The sequence below is a fragment of the Scophthalmus maximus genome, chromosome 16 (assembly GCF_022379125.1).
Source record: "Scophthalmus maximus strain ysfricsl-2021 chromosome 16, ASM2237912v1, whole genome shotgun sequence".
Lineage (NCBI taxonomy): Eukaryota > Metazoa > Chordata > Actinopteri > Pleuronectiformes > Scophthalmidae > Scophthalmus > Scophthalmus maximus.
In genome coordinates this window covers 9,083,051-9,098,553 of record NC_061530.1, presented here as the reverse complement: position 1 = coordinate 9,098,553, position 15,503 = coordinate 9,083,051, and the positions used below count along the sequence as shown (strand labels likewise).

General features: G+C 43.7%; 1 protein-coding gene across 7 annotated transcripts in view; it reads left to right on the top strand.

The window, feature by feature from the left end:
- Positions 1-15,503, top strand: part of grid2ipb (glutamate receptor, ionotropic, delta 2 (Grid2) interacting protein, b) — a 33,042-nt gene that overhangs the window by 10,272 nt on the left and 7,267 nt on the right. For 3 of the 7 annotated variants that reach the window (XM_047327451.1, XM_047327453.1, XM_035611828.2), the window contains exons 6-16: positions 3,078-3,359; positions 5,897-5,982; positions 8,028-8,097; positions 10,104-10,256; positions 10,450-10,605; positions 11,533-11,684; positions 11,764-11,898; positions 12,566-12,651; positions 12,907-13,057; positions 13,623-13,924; positions 14,882-14,926. In XM_047327451.1, coding sequence (XP_047183407.1) covers positions 3,078-3,359; positions 5,897-5,982; positions 8,028-8,097; positions 10,104-10,256; positions 10,450-10,605; positions 11,533-11,684; positions 11,764-11,898; positions 12,566-12,651; positions 12,907-13,057; positions 13,623-13,924; positions 14,882-14,926 — 1,618 coding nt within the window. Of the gene's footprint in view, positions 1-3,066; positions 3,360-5,896; positions 5,983-8,027; positions 8,098-10,103; positions 10,257-10,449; positions 10,606-11,532; positions 11,685-11,763; positions 11,899-12,565; positions 12,652-12,906; positions 13,058-13,622; positions 13,925-14,881; positions 14,927-15,503 lie in introns of those variants that run through there. The other 4 variants (XM_047327454.1, XM_047327456.1, XM_047327452.1 and 1 more) reach the window with 3 other exon arrangements.

Here is a 15,503-nt window from a genome sequence, read left to right as displayed (position 1 = left end):
CCATAATGCAGCTTGTTCAACCTCATGTAGAATAAACTTATGTCTGTGTGTAAAGTATTAATTGGCTGTTTTAATCATGTCATAGTACACTAGACCTTGTGTGACCCATTCAAAATGACGTAAACTTGAATATAAAATAATAGGCAACTGTGCTGCTGGTCTTTTGTCTTGTGTTGTGGTGCTGAACGGAGAGCTCCTGTAAAGAGCGGCATGTGTTGTTGTTCATTTATTCAACCACTGGGGGGAACCACACGTCAGACCCATAGACTGTATGGTCAGACCGATATAATACTGTCTGTATGATCTACATTGTTCAGGTCTGGAATGTTCTTGTTCACTCAACAGATCTGTAATGTTCTGTGATTGGAAGATGCTGTATCTCCTTTGTCACATAGTGAGATTGGTACCTGAAAAATCTGATGTATCCTTAAAAAACGCAATACGGACATGATTAAATCTAGACTGGCATCAAATGTGTCAGCATACATGTCAAGCAATAGCTAATGAACCATTGCTGTGCTGAAACACCAACTGTCAGTTATCGATACATAGTAAACATAGTTTTTAAACTTTACATTTAATCAAATGTTTGTTTATGTATTTATGTTTGTTTTTTTTAGCATATCAAAGCATTGTTCCATTGTCGTCGGAGTATCAGCCTTAAAAAGATTCCCAGGCCCTAACTGCATCTTTTCTATGTCGGCAGGCCTCTAAAGAGAGAACATCTGATGTGCAGTTTTTTTCTAAAGTGAGCTCTTCATTCATGTGACCGTTTCTATATTCTACACATAAATGAGACTGTTACTATCATGTGCTGCACAACAAGAGAAGCACAGGGCCTGAAGGTGTTCTATATTTACCTGAATACCTTTTTATAAAACGACTCTGGATTATAAAAAACAGCCACACACATTTGCTGTGTGAAGTCACATTTTTTTCTCCGTCTCTCTCCTTCTCTCTGTACAATAAGCGCATCCTAATTGCTATACATAGCCGTCAAAGTTGTTTTCGCGCCGCCTAATTAGTTCTCGTGGACGTGCGCGGCGGTCGCTGTTATCTCCGCCTCGTCTCTTTCGGCACGTTCGTTGCTAATTACTCGACGGGCGCTGTTTTTCACAGACCCTGTCGGCTGGTGGCTGATTCATCTGATCAGCGGCGAACCAGCCGGTCAGAACACAACAGACTGGTGTAGGTGTGAATCAGACCGGTCGCCTGTGCAAATCTGTGTTCGAGCCCGGCTCACAGTCGGAATCTAAATGCCGCCGTGATTCAATCAACGTCAACTTGTGACCCGTCCGGTGCATCAGCTGGGATTTTGGTTCTCTCTCCACGCCGTTAAACAGCGCAGTGTGAATTTTCTACATGTCCTTTGGATCTGGTTTTCGAAAAAGACGGTGGTGTTAACATATGTGACATGCTGTGTGTTTACACTGCGTAGGCTGCTGCAGCTGCGCATGTTCTTGCTTTTCCATTTTCATGATGACATATTCATCCCCGTCTTCTCCAAAATTAGATGATTTTGTCACTTGTCATGTCTTTACGGGGCTAGTTAAGTGAGCTTAAAGGAACAATTTAACATATTGGGACATTTGCTCACACTCTCGTGTCTTGTGTGGTTAAGATGAAGCTACAGCCAACAGTTGGTGAGCTTAGCTTGATAAGATATTGGCTGTAGCTTCATATTCACCACACAGGTGTGGATATGATATCAACTATCTCATCAAGTGTATTTCCCAGAATCTCAAACTATCATAAAAGTGAATGATATGAAAGAAGTCTATATTCAGAATGAAGACAAATCATCAATTGTCTGTCGTCAGCCTGTGATAGTGAGTGAATTCCTGTTGTTAGGATTTACTGATGGTTTTCAGTTCGTGATTTATTTAAACATTTCCCTGAATTAATGCAGTTACATCACTATTCGTGCCCACCACGAAAACTATTCAACTTACCCTTTAGGACACGCAGATCTGTTAGGGCGTACAGTACAAATATCGTATATCCTCACAAATATAGTTGTGTGTGTGTGTGTGTGTGTGTGTGTGTGTGTCTCGGTGGTTGATTTGTCTCTTGGCAGCCGTTCTTATCACTTGAATAGAAAGTTGTTTTCTGTTGTCAGCTGCGTCCTTGGGAGTGTGCGCGGGGACAACTCCTTTTTGTATGCTTGTCATTGTCGGCGCGGCCGTGTGGTAAACAGTACGCACAGTACGAACCGTTTGAATGAAAGAGACACGTCATCGGTGGAGCAGGATAAAGGTGACGTGAAAAAAAATACGCAGCTGTTAATTGTTCTCTACAACTGAAATGAGGAACTGGAACCTGTCCGCCTACTGGCCGCTGCTGTCCCGTCAGGTTAATTGTGCTCGGGGAGGTCTGAGGTCAACAAGATGATGCCGGCTTCCTGCTCTGTGCTCCCACTGACAGAGTGACACGGAGGTGAAGCGTGGACGGAAGTGTAGGAGAGCGAGAGATGAGGGAGAGAGAGAGAGAGAGAGAGAGAGGGAAGAGGAGAAATCCCGTGCTCGCTCACTCCCACACCTTTTTTTTCTCTTGCTCTATCTCCGGCTCTGGCACCTCACGCTGCAGCAGTGAGACTCCGGCGAGCGGCGAGTGACGCCGAGCTTCCCTCGCTGTCTCCCTCCGCAGAGAAATATCTTTTCTCTCTGGCTTCTCCTTCAACTTCTCTCCTTTTCTTCTCTCTGAGGGCAACAGTCACCTGCAGAAGAAAAGACACTTCATCCGTCCATCAGAGGCGTTTTCTTTTCCTTTTCTTTGAGTGCTGCAGGAGGACGCCTGTTGATTTGAATTAGAGTGGACTTGGAATGTGAAGATCATTTCAGTCACAGTCACCTTGGAGTCTCTGCTCACACCGGATGTCTGACTCGCTGCTGTCATTTCGCTGGAATTCTGAGATTTTTGTGTACGGACCTCATGCTTTCCGAATGGATCGAGGTGGATCTGTGATGTAGATCCATCCTCTTTCGCTTTTTTTCTTTTCTTAGGCAACTCTTGTGGACCACTTAAAAAAACACTCATCACGCCTCAATCTTTTCCTCACATGCCACCATGTTTGCCAGAATCTTCATCCCGAAGAAACACCGGCAGCGCTTCGACGATGCCGTCTCCCAGAACGTGATCAACCGGCTCTGCCGCAGCAAGAGCATCAGCGAGCCGCAGGGCCGAGTCCGACGCAGCCGGAGCGAGGACCACTCCGAGCGCCACCACGGGTCCAAACGGGCCAGCTCTGTGCCCAGGGATGGAGGAGAACCCGGAGGGAGGGGTGAAACGGAGAGAGAGAGGGGCCTGAGGAAGTCTGTCTCTGGGATGCCCGCACACCCCCCCATCGGACCCAATCAGAGGTGAGCAGACTTGCACGTGACTCCTAAACTGTTGTTTTTGATAATGCTATGGTGCTTTTACGGGTTTATTTGTCTCTTCTTCAGGTGTTGTTTACTGTGGGGATTCAGGCGGCCAACAGGTTGATCTCAACAGAGTTGTAGTCATGAAACTGAACTAAAGGATAATCTGTGCGTGCATAGGAAGCACATTTCATAGCCTGCAATATAAGTTATAAAGTGTTTCATCATTTTTGTCAAATTACATCTTCACCCAGTCAACCTCTTAATTGCTCACAGCTTTAGAGACGTTGACCAGTGAACCTCTGCAGCTCATCCTCCTCCGCCCACTGACACACTGATCACACGACTGTCCAATTAAAGGCAGCGCAATGGATTTAGAGCGGGATTACACCTGTGGCAGTGAAATCCCACACAGATCCAGTGCAATAAATCCCAAGATCACACGGGAAATGTGAAGATGTGGGGCTGAATACAGAATATGTCAAGAGTGATCATGCTGATTGTGTCTCCAAGATAGATAGATAGATAGATAGATAGATAGATGAATAGATATATAGATAGATAGATAGATAGATAGATAGATGGCAGATAGATGGATAGATATATATATAGATAGATAGATAGATAGTAAGTAGATAGAATGATAGATAGATAGATAGATAGATAGATAGATGGATAGATAGATAGATAGATAGATAGTAAGTAGATAGAACGATAGATAGATATCTAGTTCATAGATAGCAAATATAAGGATAGACAGATAGGTCGATAGATAGATAGATAGATAGATAGATGAATGATGGATGGATGGATAGATAGATAGATAGATAAATAGATAGATAGATAGTTGGATGGATGGAAGATGGATAGATGTGTTTAATGTGTTGTTTCACTACTACTGCTACTTTACTACATCCTTTTGATCAAGATAATCAAATTCAGTCCCTGTAGATTGCCAATTGTTTAGTGGGCCAGTTATTGGAGCTGCTGCACAAGGCAACAGTCAGTGTCTCAGTGGATTTTATTAAGTGGTGACTGATTGACTCTCTTTGGGTTGTTATGTAATATTTCTGTGGCTCCATGTCTTCATGTGAAATAATGTAAAAGTATGAAGGGCAGCCGGTGTTGACCGATGAGAGGCAGAAGAGGCCTTGACAGACTCAGCAGTGCACTCGAGGTTCATGCTGTGCCGCTGTGTGGCTGTGCAGCACAACACCCTCCACCACGCACACACACACACACACACACACACACACACACACACACACACAGACAGCACAGAATGCACCCATCTGCATTTAGCTCGTCTTACATAACAGTCTCTAAACAAAGAATAGATTTGTCTGTTTTCACTCCTCCCCCCCCCCCCCCCCCCCCCCCTCGCCTTTTTCCGTGTTTCCCCCGTTTACTTATCAAGACAGTGTTGCCTTGAATCGTTTCCATGGCAACATGCTGTGGAAGTGTCTTATCTTTGATGTGATGGGAGGTTCCAGCGTGTATTCTCTCCTGGGGCGAATGAGAGGGAAGAGACACCGTCAGCAAAATGTCAAAGCGTTGTTTTTTCTTTCTGTCCCGAAATATTTTTATTTTAGCCGGAAGCTGATTAAATACAACGCACAGATGTGTGGGGTGATGTGGAGTTGAGGCTGCACTAAATAACTAAGTTGGATTTCAGCGGGGGGGAAAGAAGAGCGTCATGCCCGCACTTGTTCTGACTCCCACCAACAGGACGTGACAAGTCAAAACAAAAGTGAAGCACAATAGACAGCAGTGACAGAGACAGCTCGGCTCCCCCTCCATTCACAGAGAGGTTGTTGAGCAACTGCATAGTTAAGATAATTGCCTGGTAAGCGGGTTGACAACAATTTTAATAACTAATTAATCATTTAATCAATTACATTCTAAACATTCTCTGGTTCCAGTTTCTCAGACGTAAAGATTGGTCACTTTTCTCCATTTTACATCCTTATCTATTGGACAAAAACAGTCATTTGGTTGTGGAAAAGGGAATTTTTCATGAGTTCCTGACATTTTATAGACAAAACCATTAACAAATGCCTAAATTATTATTATTTATTTATTTTTTAACAACAATCTAAGGTACCAGACCAGAGAAACACACTGGGAATAGTTGAAAACAGAACCTGATCATATAAATGACCACAAAGTCTAAAATGACATCTCTTCCGGTTGCTCTTTTTGTCCGATCAACAATCCCAAACTCAAGATTATAATCAACCTTTGCACAAGAGAGTAATTACTAACATGACAGAGGCAGGAGCCATCAAACGTTCCGATTTTTCCAGGAAAAAAATCACAATTCATCTTCAAAAAGAAAGACTGCTCTAAAAGCAGTAAAAGTTCTTTTGATTTGAACATTATAAGAACAAAAGAAATCTAAAAGGCTTTCCCATCAGTGATGCAAACGAGGTACATGAATATTTTCTAAATGTTTTTTAAACCTAGTGTGAAAGAAATTCAAGAATCAGCTGTTCAGTCGTTCACCTCACAACCCTTTCCTGTCTCCTCCACCTCAGGATCGTTCGTGTCTACAGGGGGAAGAAGAGCTTTGGCTTCACTCTGCGAGGCCACGCTCCCGTCTGCATCGACTCGGTTATCCCAGGTACCGCTCCTACATTAGAAACCCGTACAGTACGGCCCTGACGGACGCCTCCTCACTGTGTGTGGTGGTTTGAACCAAACGTCGCTCTGTGTTGGCTGGCGAAGGGGGGGGAGATGCTGGGTGTATTTTGAAGTGGGTGAGTCTGTTGTGGTGCCAGCCGCTGGGGGTCGTAGGTGATCAGGAGGTGTTTATGTGTGTGTGACTGTGAGTGTACCAGGAAGTGGACTCGGTCTGACTCACCGAGAAAAAGTTGAGAGGAAAGCCCTGGGAACAGGCTGTGCTGTGGTGAGACACTTACAGCGGTCGGTCAGTGCTTCGCTGTTACTACAGGGGTTGTACACCGAGCTCTGTCTAGAGTTGGAGCTTTCTACGTATCCTGTTTTCATGTTCTCTTTTTGTCTCAGTGAAGGCAGCAGTAATTAAATGACTCAGGCCCAGTGTTTGGGAGGATATCAGTTGTTTAATTTCACAAAAACGAATATATTATTTAAAGCAATGAATAAATGATGAGGTCATCAAAATAAAACAGTTTTCTTGGCGGAGTGTGGAGGTTGAATTAGGAAGTCTCACAGCCCGAGAAAAGAACCTGCAACGTTTTGTTGACAGCAAATTTGTGTTAATTTTTATGTTTAATAAAATCAAACGGGTTATGATTGAACTGTTATGATGCGTTACTGTTTTGTATAATCTGCTGATGGCCTTGCTTGTAAGCGGTGCCAGGTAGAAATCTTGAATCTCCACTAGTTTTCTGTACAGAATCTCAGAAGAGCTTGTTTCCAGACTGACAACCTTTCATTTCTCACGGAGCACATTCTGTACTCTCGATTCTTTTCCACAGACCTCAACAACCAAGATATGATAGCAGATGTCATTATACAAATAAAAAAAAGGATCTATCAAAATGATTTGGAAATAGTGTGTCGTTTTATTCACCTTCTTGCTGAGAGTTAGATGAGAAGATGGATACCGCTCTCATGTCAAAGCTCGCCACTAAACATCTTATAATTTGTTTGTTTAATCCGCTTATAAACACAGTGCCTTATTTATTGGCCCCCTCAGGTCAGCAAGGCAGAACCTTTTATTGCTTGAATTTTCAAGTGGTGAACTACTAATGCATTTCCAGAAAGATTATTGGCATTGAAAACCAAACTCCTTGTTAAATATTTGTGAGGGTAATTTCTTCTCACAGCCTTTTTGCGAACATTTAATCACTTTTATTATTATTTTTATTTTCCAGCAGTAAAACTTTATTAAATTGTCTGTTATTTCTTCGTGAAGTAAAAGTATCAGACAAGAGAGGCTGTGAAGTTACTGTCGAGGGAATTTATTTCCTTTGGTGAAGAGGGATGTGCGTGTGTGTGTGTGTGTGTGTGTGTGTGTGTGTGTGTGTGTGTGTGTGTGTCTTACAGTACGTGTGTGTATTTGATGATGACGGCACTGTTCCCGCCCACCATCCTCTCCCACCATCATGTGTTGCAGGGGCCAGAGCGGACTGACTCAGTGGGCCTTATGGAGGTTGATATGGAGATAGTGGGGGTGGATAGCGTGTCTCTCATCGTGATCCGAACACGGATCCTTCATCAATAACCAGAAAACCACATGCTCCGGGATGTGAAGTCTGTCTCGTGGCCTGTGAACGTGCCTAAACCTGCACACACCAAATCCCCGCATGATGAGTTTGTTAAAAATTGAAAACTTTGGTTTAGAAAAAGAAAAAAACGCTGATGCGACATCGTACTGTGCGGTAAACTCAGCAGTGAGTCGACAGATGAGGAGGCGATGGTGGATGGGAACAGTGCGGCCGGCACCGAGTCCACCGGGGATTGTTTTGACAGCTTTGTTTCCTTACGTAACAAGATTTAGCATGGAGATCATCTCGTTCGCCGATGGCTTTTGTTGGTTGTCACACACAGATTGACAGCATCACATTAGTCACCGCCCTGGTCCTGTTACTGTGGGTTCAGTGCACCTTGTTAGCTGGCGGTGTTGTACCAGATTCTGATAGATGTGTGTTTTTTTTGTTGACATGTTTGTCTCCCTCTCAGACAGTCCTGCTGAGGAATGTGGACTGAAAACAGGCGACCGCATTCTCTTCCTCAACGGACTGGACATGAGGTTTGTCTTATCATATGTAGTTGTGGCATTTTGTCTGTGACTGCCCTCCAATGTCTTGGACTTAGGATGTCAGAGCTCTAGCCGCTATTAAAATAACATCTCTTCACAGTGCCAGATGAGCCATCACAGAGCGCGTGAAGCTTTTATTTGATTTTGTCACAGCTTGTCTCTCATCATTATTTCACAGTTTCATAGTTGAGCTTTTTAACTCAGTGCCAGTGCCTGGCACCCTGCTTATTGTCAGTTCCCCCTCAGGGGGAGCCACAAATTAAACCCTCAGAAATATGTAGCTTTACAATATTTATTATAACATCTAACTCTAAACTTCCTTTTTTAATCGCTCAAAGCAGCGGGTTTCGCTTAGTTGGTTACACTGCTGACTTTGTATGGGAGGACGAAAAATGAATGTAATGTCACAAAGATCTGGAATTGTGGAGAGACGTGTTATTTTAACAAGACTTAAGCGTCTGCAGCCTTTCAGTGTAGTGCTTTGGGATAAGTGCTAAGATTAGCACCCTAACATGCTCACAATCACAATGCCAACATTCTGATATTTAGTCGGCGATTGCCACAATGTTCACCATCTTAGTTTAGCATTGTCATTTGCTAACATATGAGAGCGCCGAACACATTGTTCGGTAATTAGCAATAAGCACAAAGCAGGTGGGAATGTCAGTATTTTTGGTCTCAAACCAAGGACACACTACAGGAACAGAAAGGAGGATCAACAACGTAATTCAATTCAGTATGGCGTACATAGATATGAATGAATGTATAGATTTCATGGCACTTTCATACAGTTCAGCAATTATTTACTGATATTTCAGTCTGGAACAATATGGTCAGCTGATCAAACATTGCCATCAATAGCATCGCATGTCTAAAGCCTGACATACAATAGATTATAAACAGAAAACTGATTTTGTGGTGATATCTAACATATGAACAGTTAATGTATAGTTATGTTTATACAGTTATAGCTGGTATCAATTAAACCTGTTTCGTGTGTCTCTCTGCAGGTACAGTGTGTATGCATAGTGCAAAGCACGTGAACATACTTTTTTATGTAAACTGAAGTTTTCTTGTTGACTCGACGACTTCTCGACCTCCTGCCTCTGGACTTTCAGCGAGCGAGTGTGGGAGTGCATTCCGCGGATGGAAATGAATTGTACCCGTACGCGCTCAGCCAATACAGTCTGTCAACCAGTATATCAGCCAGCATATGCGATGCTTTGTGAACAAACAGCGTTGCTCACCCTGCCACCTCGATAGCCATGTGAAGTGACGGAAGAATCGCGGAGCCGTTCCCATGGCTGCCTGATGTACGGATTTGATTGGCGCTGTATAATTTCGCTGCTCTCCCTGATAACATGGTGCTGCAGCAGTAGGAGGTGATCTAGAAAACAGTGGGAGCTGTTCACCAGAGAGAGAAAAGTAGTACAAGATATGTGGGAGCTTTCAGTGGTTTTTTTTTACAAAGTGAGCATAGGGTTTACGACATTGACAAAAATGTGCAAAATTAGATATTTGTAATATTGATGTAAGAGCTTGTTTGCACCGTTCTCCTCTTGGGCGTATTAGAACGTTAAAAATATATCTTCTGTCTCAACTCAGTCATCTTTTCCCGGTGTTATGGCTCCGACTTAGATTTTTACCTGTCAGTACATTATACATTATGTAAAGAAAAAAATGTGTCTTACTTTTTGTATCTTCGTATACAATATTTTATTGTGATGAGGAATGGAGGCTGCATCAAAGCTCTGTGTGGGAGGACGTGACATATATCAATGTTTTTCCCGCCCAGGGATTGGAACCCCCACATTGAGCCGCAAAATAAACCTCGGAGGTCACAGAATTCTTAGCAGTTTTTTTATGGAGAAATCACTGGATCATTTTATTTCTTTACAATTATTTAGATAATGTATAACGGGGCGATCATTACTAGTAGAGCTTTATTTTAATGCCTGCTTGACACTGTTGTTTACCTCTGTTTTCTCTCTCTGTAGGAACTGTTCCCATGAGAAGGTGGTGTCCATGCTGCAGGGCAGTGGAGCGATACCTACTCTGGTGGTGGAGGAGGGCCCGTCGGACTTCTCTCCAGACGAAACCGACCTAGAGGACTCGCCTAGCCTGGCCCCCACCACGTTGCCTCGCTCCAGGTAAGTACACACACCAACAGAACTGACAGGTTTTTCAATATGTCATTGTCTACTGAGACAGAGAAAATAACCAAAGACCTCTCTGTCAACAACACAGACACTGCACTTTTTTATTTATTTATAGCTGTAGGACAAGCGGGGAGACAATGTTCTCAACACATGATGAAAATATTCTACTGTGTTGACTGTGCAGGTCTCCAGCATTAAGCTCTTTGCAGTGGGTGGCAGAGATTCTTCCACCAAGCATCAAAGTCCACGGGCGGACCTTCAGTCAGCAGCTGGAGCACCTGCTGACCATCCAGGAGAGATACACAGTCTGCAAGTCCCTGGAGACGTTCTTCCAGCACAGGTCAGGAGGATGGAGGGACGCAGAGCGGTCTATAGATGGAAATAGACACAGAGGATGAAGGGATGCAACGTTAAACATGATGAAGAGAGCAGAGGGATGGGAGGGAGGAGAGAAGCAGCTGCTTGAGAGTGTGTTTGTGAGTCCAAACTCTGGGAGAACTCCACTACCATATTTGTAGTAGCCAAAATGGCAAATCCATAGAGTCATCATAGCAGGTTTGATATAATCAAATATATATAATCAAATGTAAAATACCAGTCTCTCTTGAGAACATCAGCTCGTGGAGGTCGGCAGCTCCAGCTTGGATCAAGAAACAGCAGTGAGCACAGAACGTAGCTTCAAGTTCAGTTGACTGCATCTGTTAAACTTTCCGTGACTCTGTGAACGATATGTTACATTGACAGATACCGACGGAACAATAGCAGTTGCCTGGGAAACCTTTATTTATGTATTTTTTAAGCAAAGTCAATATATCAGGCTTTTAAGGGTGTTGTTATTGCAGGGAAAGACAAGGGTGGAGAAAAAAAACGAATGATGGATGTTGAGCAGAAAAGCAGTGAGGAAACATGCTAAGCAGGAAATGTATTCTTCCCATTAGGCAGAGATGATATGTCCTCAAGGATGAAAGGATGAAGGGAAGACATGGATGGTGGATTAGCTCTGCAGATGGTGAAATCCAGGATTAGAAGGAAAAAAAGCAATCAAACTCTACTGTACATGCATACAGTATCAGCACTCAAAGGCATGAATCCGAGCATAAGTGAGGTCCCTGTTATCCTCCCACCTTTTTAGAATCTGATTGCAGCTATACATGTCGTTACAGATGCAAAGAGCATACTATCTAAATCCTTCCGTCAAGTGGTTGTCAGTTAGCCGCCAGCGAATAGGGGCGTCTTATATAACGATTACATGTATGCGTGTTGGCAGGAACGTGGACACCCTTATAGTAGATGTGTTCCCAGTGTTGGACACTCCAGCCAAACAGCTGATCTGGCAGTTCATCTACCAGCTGCTGACCTACGACGAACAGGAGCGCTGCCAGAGCAAACTGTCGCGCTTCCTGGGTTTCAAGAGCAGCGGTGAGTCAGAAACAGAGTGTGGAGATAATGTTAAATGAATAAAAGCAAAACACGACGCTGAACGTGATGCGTTCTGCAGCAGTGTTAGAGCCCGACGTCGGTCCGGAGCACCACCGGCGGAGCAGCTCCATGCGCGTGACGGGGACGTCGTACCGCGGCATCGTCCGAGAGAGGAGCTCCGACGACTGCATCATCGGGACTCACCTGGGAATGGGTACGCTGCACGTAACATGTTTCCTTCAGCAGATGAATAAGGCACAAACTTATCATCATCCATCTCCGGGGAGGAGGTGTCGGTTTGGGTTTACACCACGGTTTCAGTCGCTTTCCAGCTTTTCACAGGATCAAAAAACTTCTCAGCCAAATGTAAATTTAAGACTCAACGTTGTTTCTGTTTAAACCTCACACCACAAGCCTCAAACTTTTTGAGTGTGAGCCCTAGCGAACATAACTACGTTATCGCCAATGAAAATAAGCGCATCATCTTCAACCACACTTTCATTGGCGATTGTTATTTATTTCCACCTCTACTCTAACATTTGATAAGATAAGATAAGACTGATCGATCGATCGATCGATCACAGGGCTGAAATTCAGATGTAACAGCAGCACAAGAGGTGATAAGCTCCAGACTATCAATACAAAAGCACATTTGAATTATTATTTTCCACCTGAGGCAGTTTCAGGCTTCAGATATTCCATTCATAGTTTCCCCTGTTTTGCATTTACCACTGCTTCGTCCCAGCTTCGGCCTGTTGCTCCACTGCGCTGTTCCGCTCTGCATTTTTTTCTGCATCTTCATCGTCCCTCTTGGCTGGAGGTGTATGGATGGAGGACGCTTCGGTCCCATGTGTCACTGTTCATGCTTTATTGTGCTTTAGGAATTCATGTCGATGAATCTGGGAGCCAGGAGGAGAGGCAGTCAGGAGATGGAACCTCCTTCCCGGAGTCTCCTGACCTCAATCATGTAGGTATAACTGCAGCCGCTCAGCAACTGGCATAATGAATGCTAGTTGTGTTATCTGTGCGCTCTGGTCTCACGTCATTTGAAGGTCTGCTCGTAACTTACTGCAGCACACCGTATGATATTGAATTTGATCTCAGGCTGCAGATAGCTTGTGATTTGCAATATTTTCCAAAATCACTTCGAAGGAGCAGACCACCAAAGCAAATGTTCTGCGGCGACTGAGTGCTAACCAGCTGCTCATGCCTCCATTCGTAGATGACAGGTGTGTACACGGAGCTGGAGAACGTGTACGCAGGGAAGGCTGTGCCCCCGCTGCAGGGTGGCTCCTCAGGAGAGCCTGAGAGGCCGGGACAGACTGAGGCCTACGGGCGCTCTCTCTCCCCCCTCACACTCCCCCCTCTCACAGGTACTCTGGGGCTGACTCACACAGCCGAGCACTCGCCTACACACAGAAATTGAACACACACACGCATCCAGATGCACGCTTTCACAGATGAACCCTGACCAAGTTCCATCAAGGTCCCAAGACTTAGCACAAGTAGAAAAAAGTTACATCTGCTTGGTACGTGACCGATGCCACGTTCACGTCATGTAAGGTGTATTGCAAATTCCAGCTTTTTAAATTTGAAAAAAATAAACAACAGCTTTTGCCAACCTCGATGTGAACGTGGCACGAGAGCCACTCATTTTTGAATGCGTTTGCGACAGAACTCATTCAAGTCCCACAATCTACATGTGTATGTAAGCCAGCGGTTTACCATTCTGTTGCCATGGTTCCCTCTCAGATGAAATGGTCACCAAGGTGACAAGATGGCCAATAATGTCACCGATTATTTCTGGAAGGAATCGGTAGCGTCATACATTTTATAAGCCGCGTCATGGAAAAATGTTGACAGCAACTTCTAGTCACGTGATGACATTGATTGTCAAACAGAACCAGCAGCAGCCGTCTATGATTTCCTCGAACACAGGTAGCCGTAAATCCGGCCTGTCCCTGTCCTGGAAGGAGCCTCTGCCCACTCCTGTGTATGAGATCCGCCACCAGAGCAGCGTGGAATCCAACCCTTACGTCAGCCTGGAGAGCCCCCCCGCCTCCCCGCACCACCCGGACAGCGGGCCCAACACGCTGACCCGGCGCAAGAAGCTCTTCACCTTCTCCCGCCCGCCCCGCAGCCGGGACACCGACAAGTTCCTGGACGCCCTGAGCGAGCAGCTCGGCCACCGGATCACCTTGGTGGATGACTTTGTACCCGGCGAGAACGACTACGAGGAGGTGAGGGACCACATCATCAGCTTAATTTATGCATTTCACTCACAGCACATGCTTTGTTTTCAATCATACAATGCAAATATTATAGAGTCAATCTTTTAATATCTTGTTATCCTTAGCTCCATGGTTCCTTGCATGATTTATGGCCACACATTTTGGTTATTCCTTTCACTGATTTGGCAAAACTGACAGTTGGCAGTCCCACAGTGTTCAGCAACTGTTTTCAGGCTGCACTGGCAAACGAGCTAAACTAAATTTGTGACTTAAACAAGAGGAGACAAACCCAAAAGAACTGATTTATCAGCAAAGTATATAATTATGGGATTATATTATACCTGAGGCCCCTTGATATTGTCTTTATATTTAGGAGTCAAAGGTATGATCACATTATCACATTTAAGAGGTTCTCACATCATGTTTTTCCCGAAAAAGCTCTCAGAAAACCACTCTCACAAATGCAGGTTCAGTGAAAGGAATAACCCGGAGGTTGTGAACACAATTCACACAAAGTATCATGAGGCAAGGACAAACTTCCCCGTGCACCATCCTAAAAAACAAATATGTCATGTTGAATTGAATGTGATACCTTAGTGTAATTACCGGAAACATTTGCGATTGTGAACAAACAAATTTGCAGGCTCTATCTCTCTTTTCATTAAACTATTTGTACCTTTTGGGCCACCGCCTCGAAGATTCTCTAATTTTGTTTGGGCTGAGGAAAAAGAAATCCTTCATTACTCTACTGTTCTGTGCTGTAAAGCAGAACGCCATGTCTGACACAGCTGCACGCAACGTGAGCAACACTGTAAAAAAAACACAAGTAATGGTCTTGTTTGTTCGTGGTAATTACACTAACGTCTCACAGTTACGGTGATAAATACGTTGTGGTGCATTTACTGCATGTTTACATTAGAGCCACTCTAATGTACGCTACAATGAACACTTGTGTCACATGAACAGATATATGAAGGTGATTGTCATGGTTTCAGAAGAAGAGGTGTGCCTGTAAGTAAAACAATATACTCAGTTAATACAGTAGAGTCTAACTATAGCTGCCTTTTTTTCTGAATAGAAATCTAAGGTTATAGTAAGGTTACAACATTTACATTAAATCTGTGTTACGCTTTTGTCAGAGGGATTATTCTGCATAATTCACTGGGGTTGTACGCATATCAAAACTGATCTTCTCAGTATTGTTTTCAGCAGTTAAAGTCATTATTTAATTATTACATTGCAGTTTTTGCAATAAATATATAATAAACAACAATATACATATAAATATATATGGTTGATGACTGACACTTTCTAATTGCATGTGTGTTATAAAATCTTAATTCAGCATCTTTATATTGTGTTATATTCATTTTTGTTGCTTATTTGCTTTTCTGCCCCGCAAATAGTTAAAAAGGAAGAATATGTGCATTTAAAGGACAGTTCAAACATACGTTTTACAATTGAAACCCTCTGTCGAAAGGTTTTTGTTTGAATATAGATGCAACAGTTGAGGAAGTTTCTGCCTCTAGATATCGAAAAGCAACAAATAGTCAGAGTCTAAATGAGACAAAACGGAGCATCACCTCAG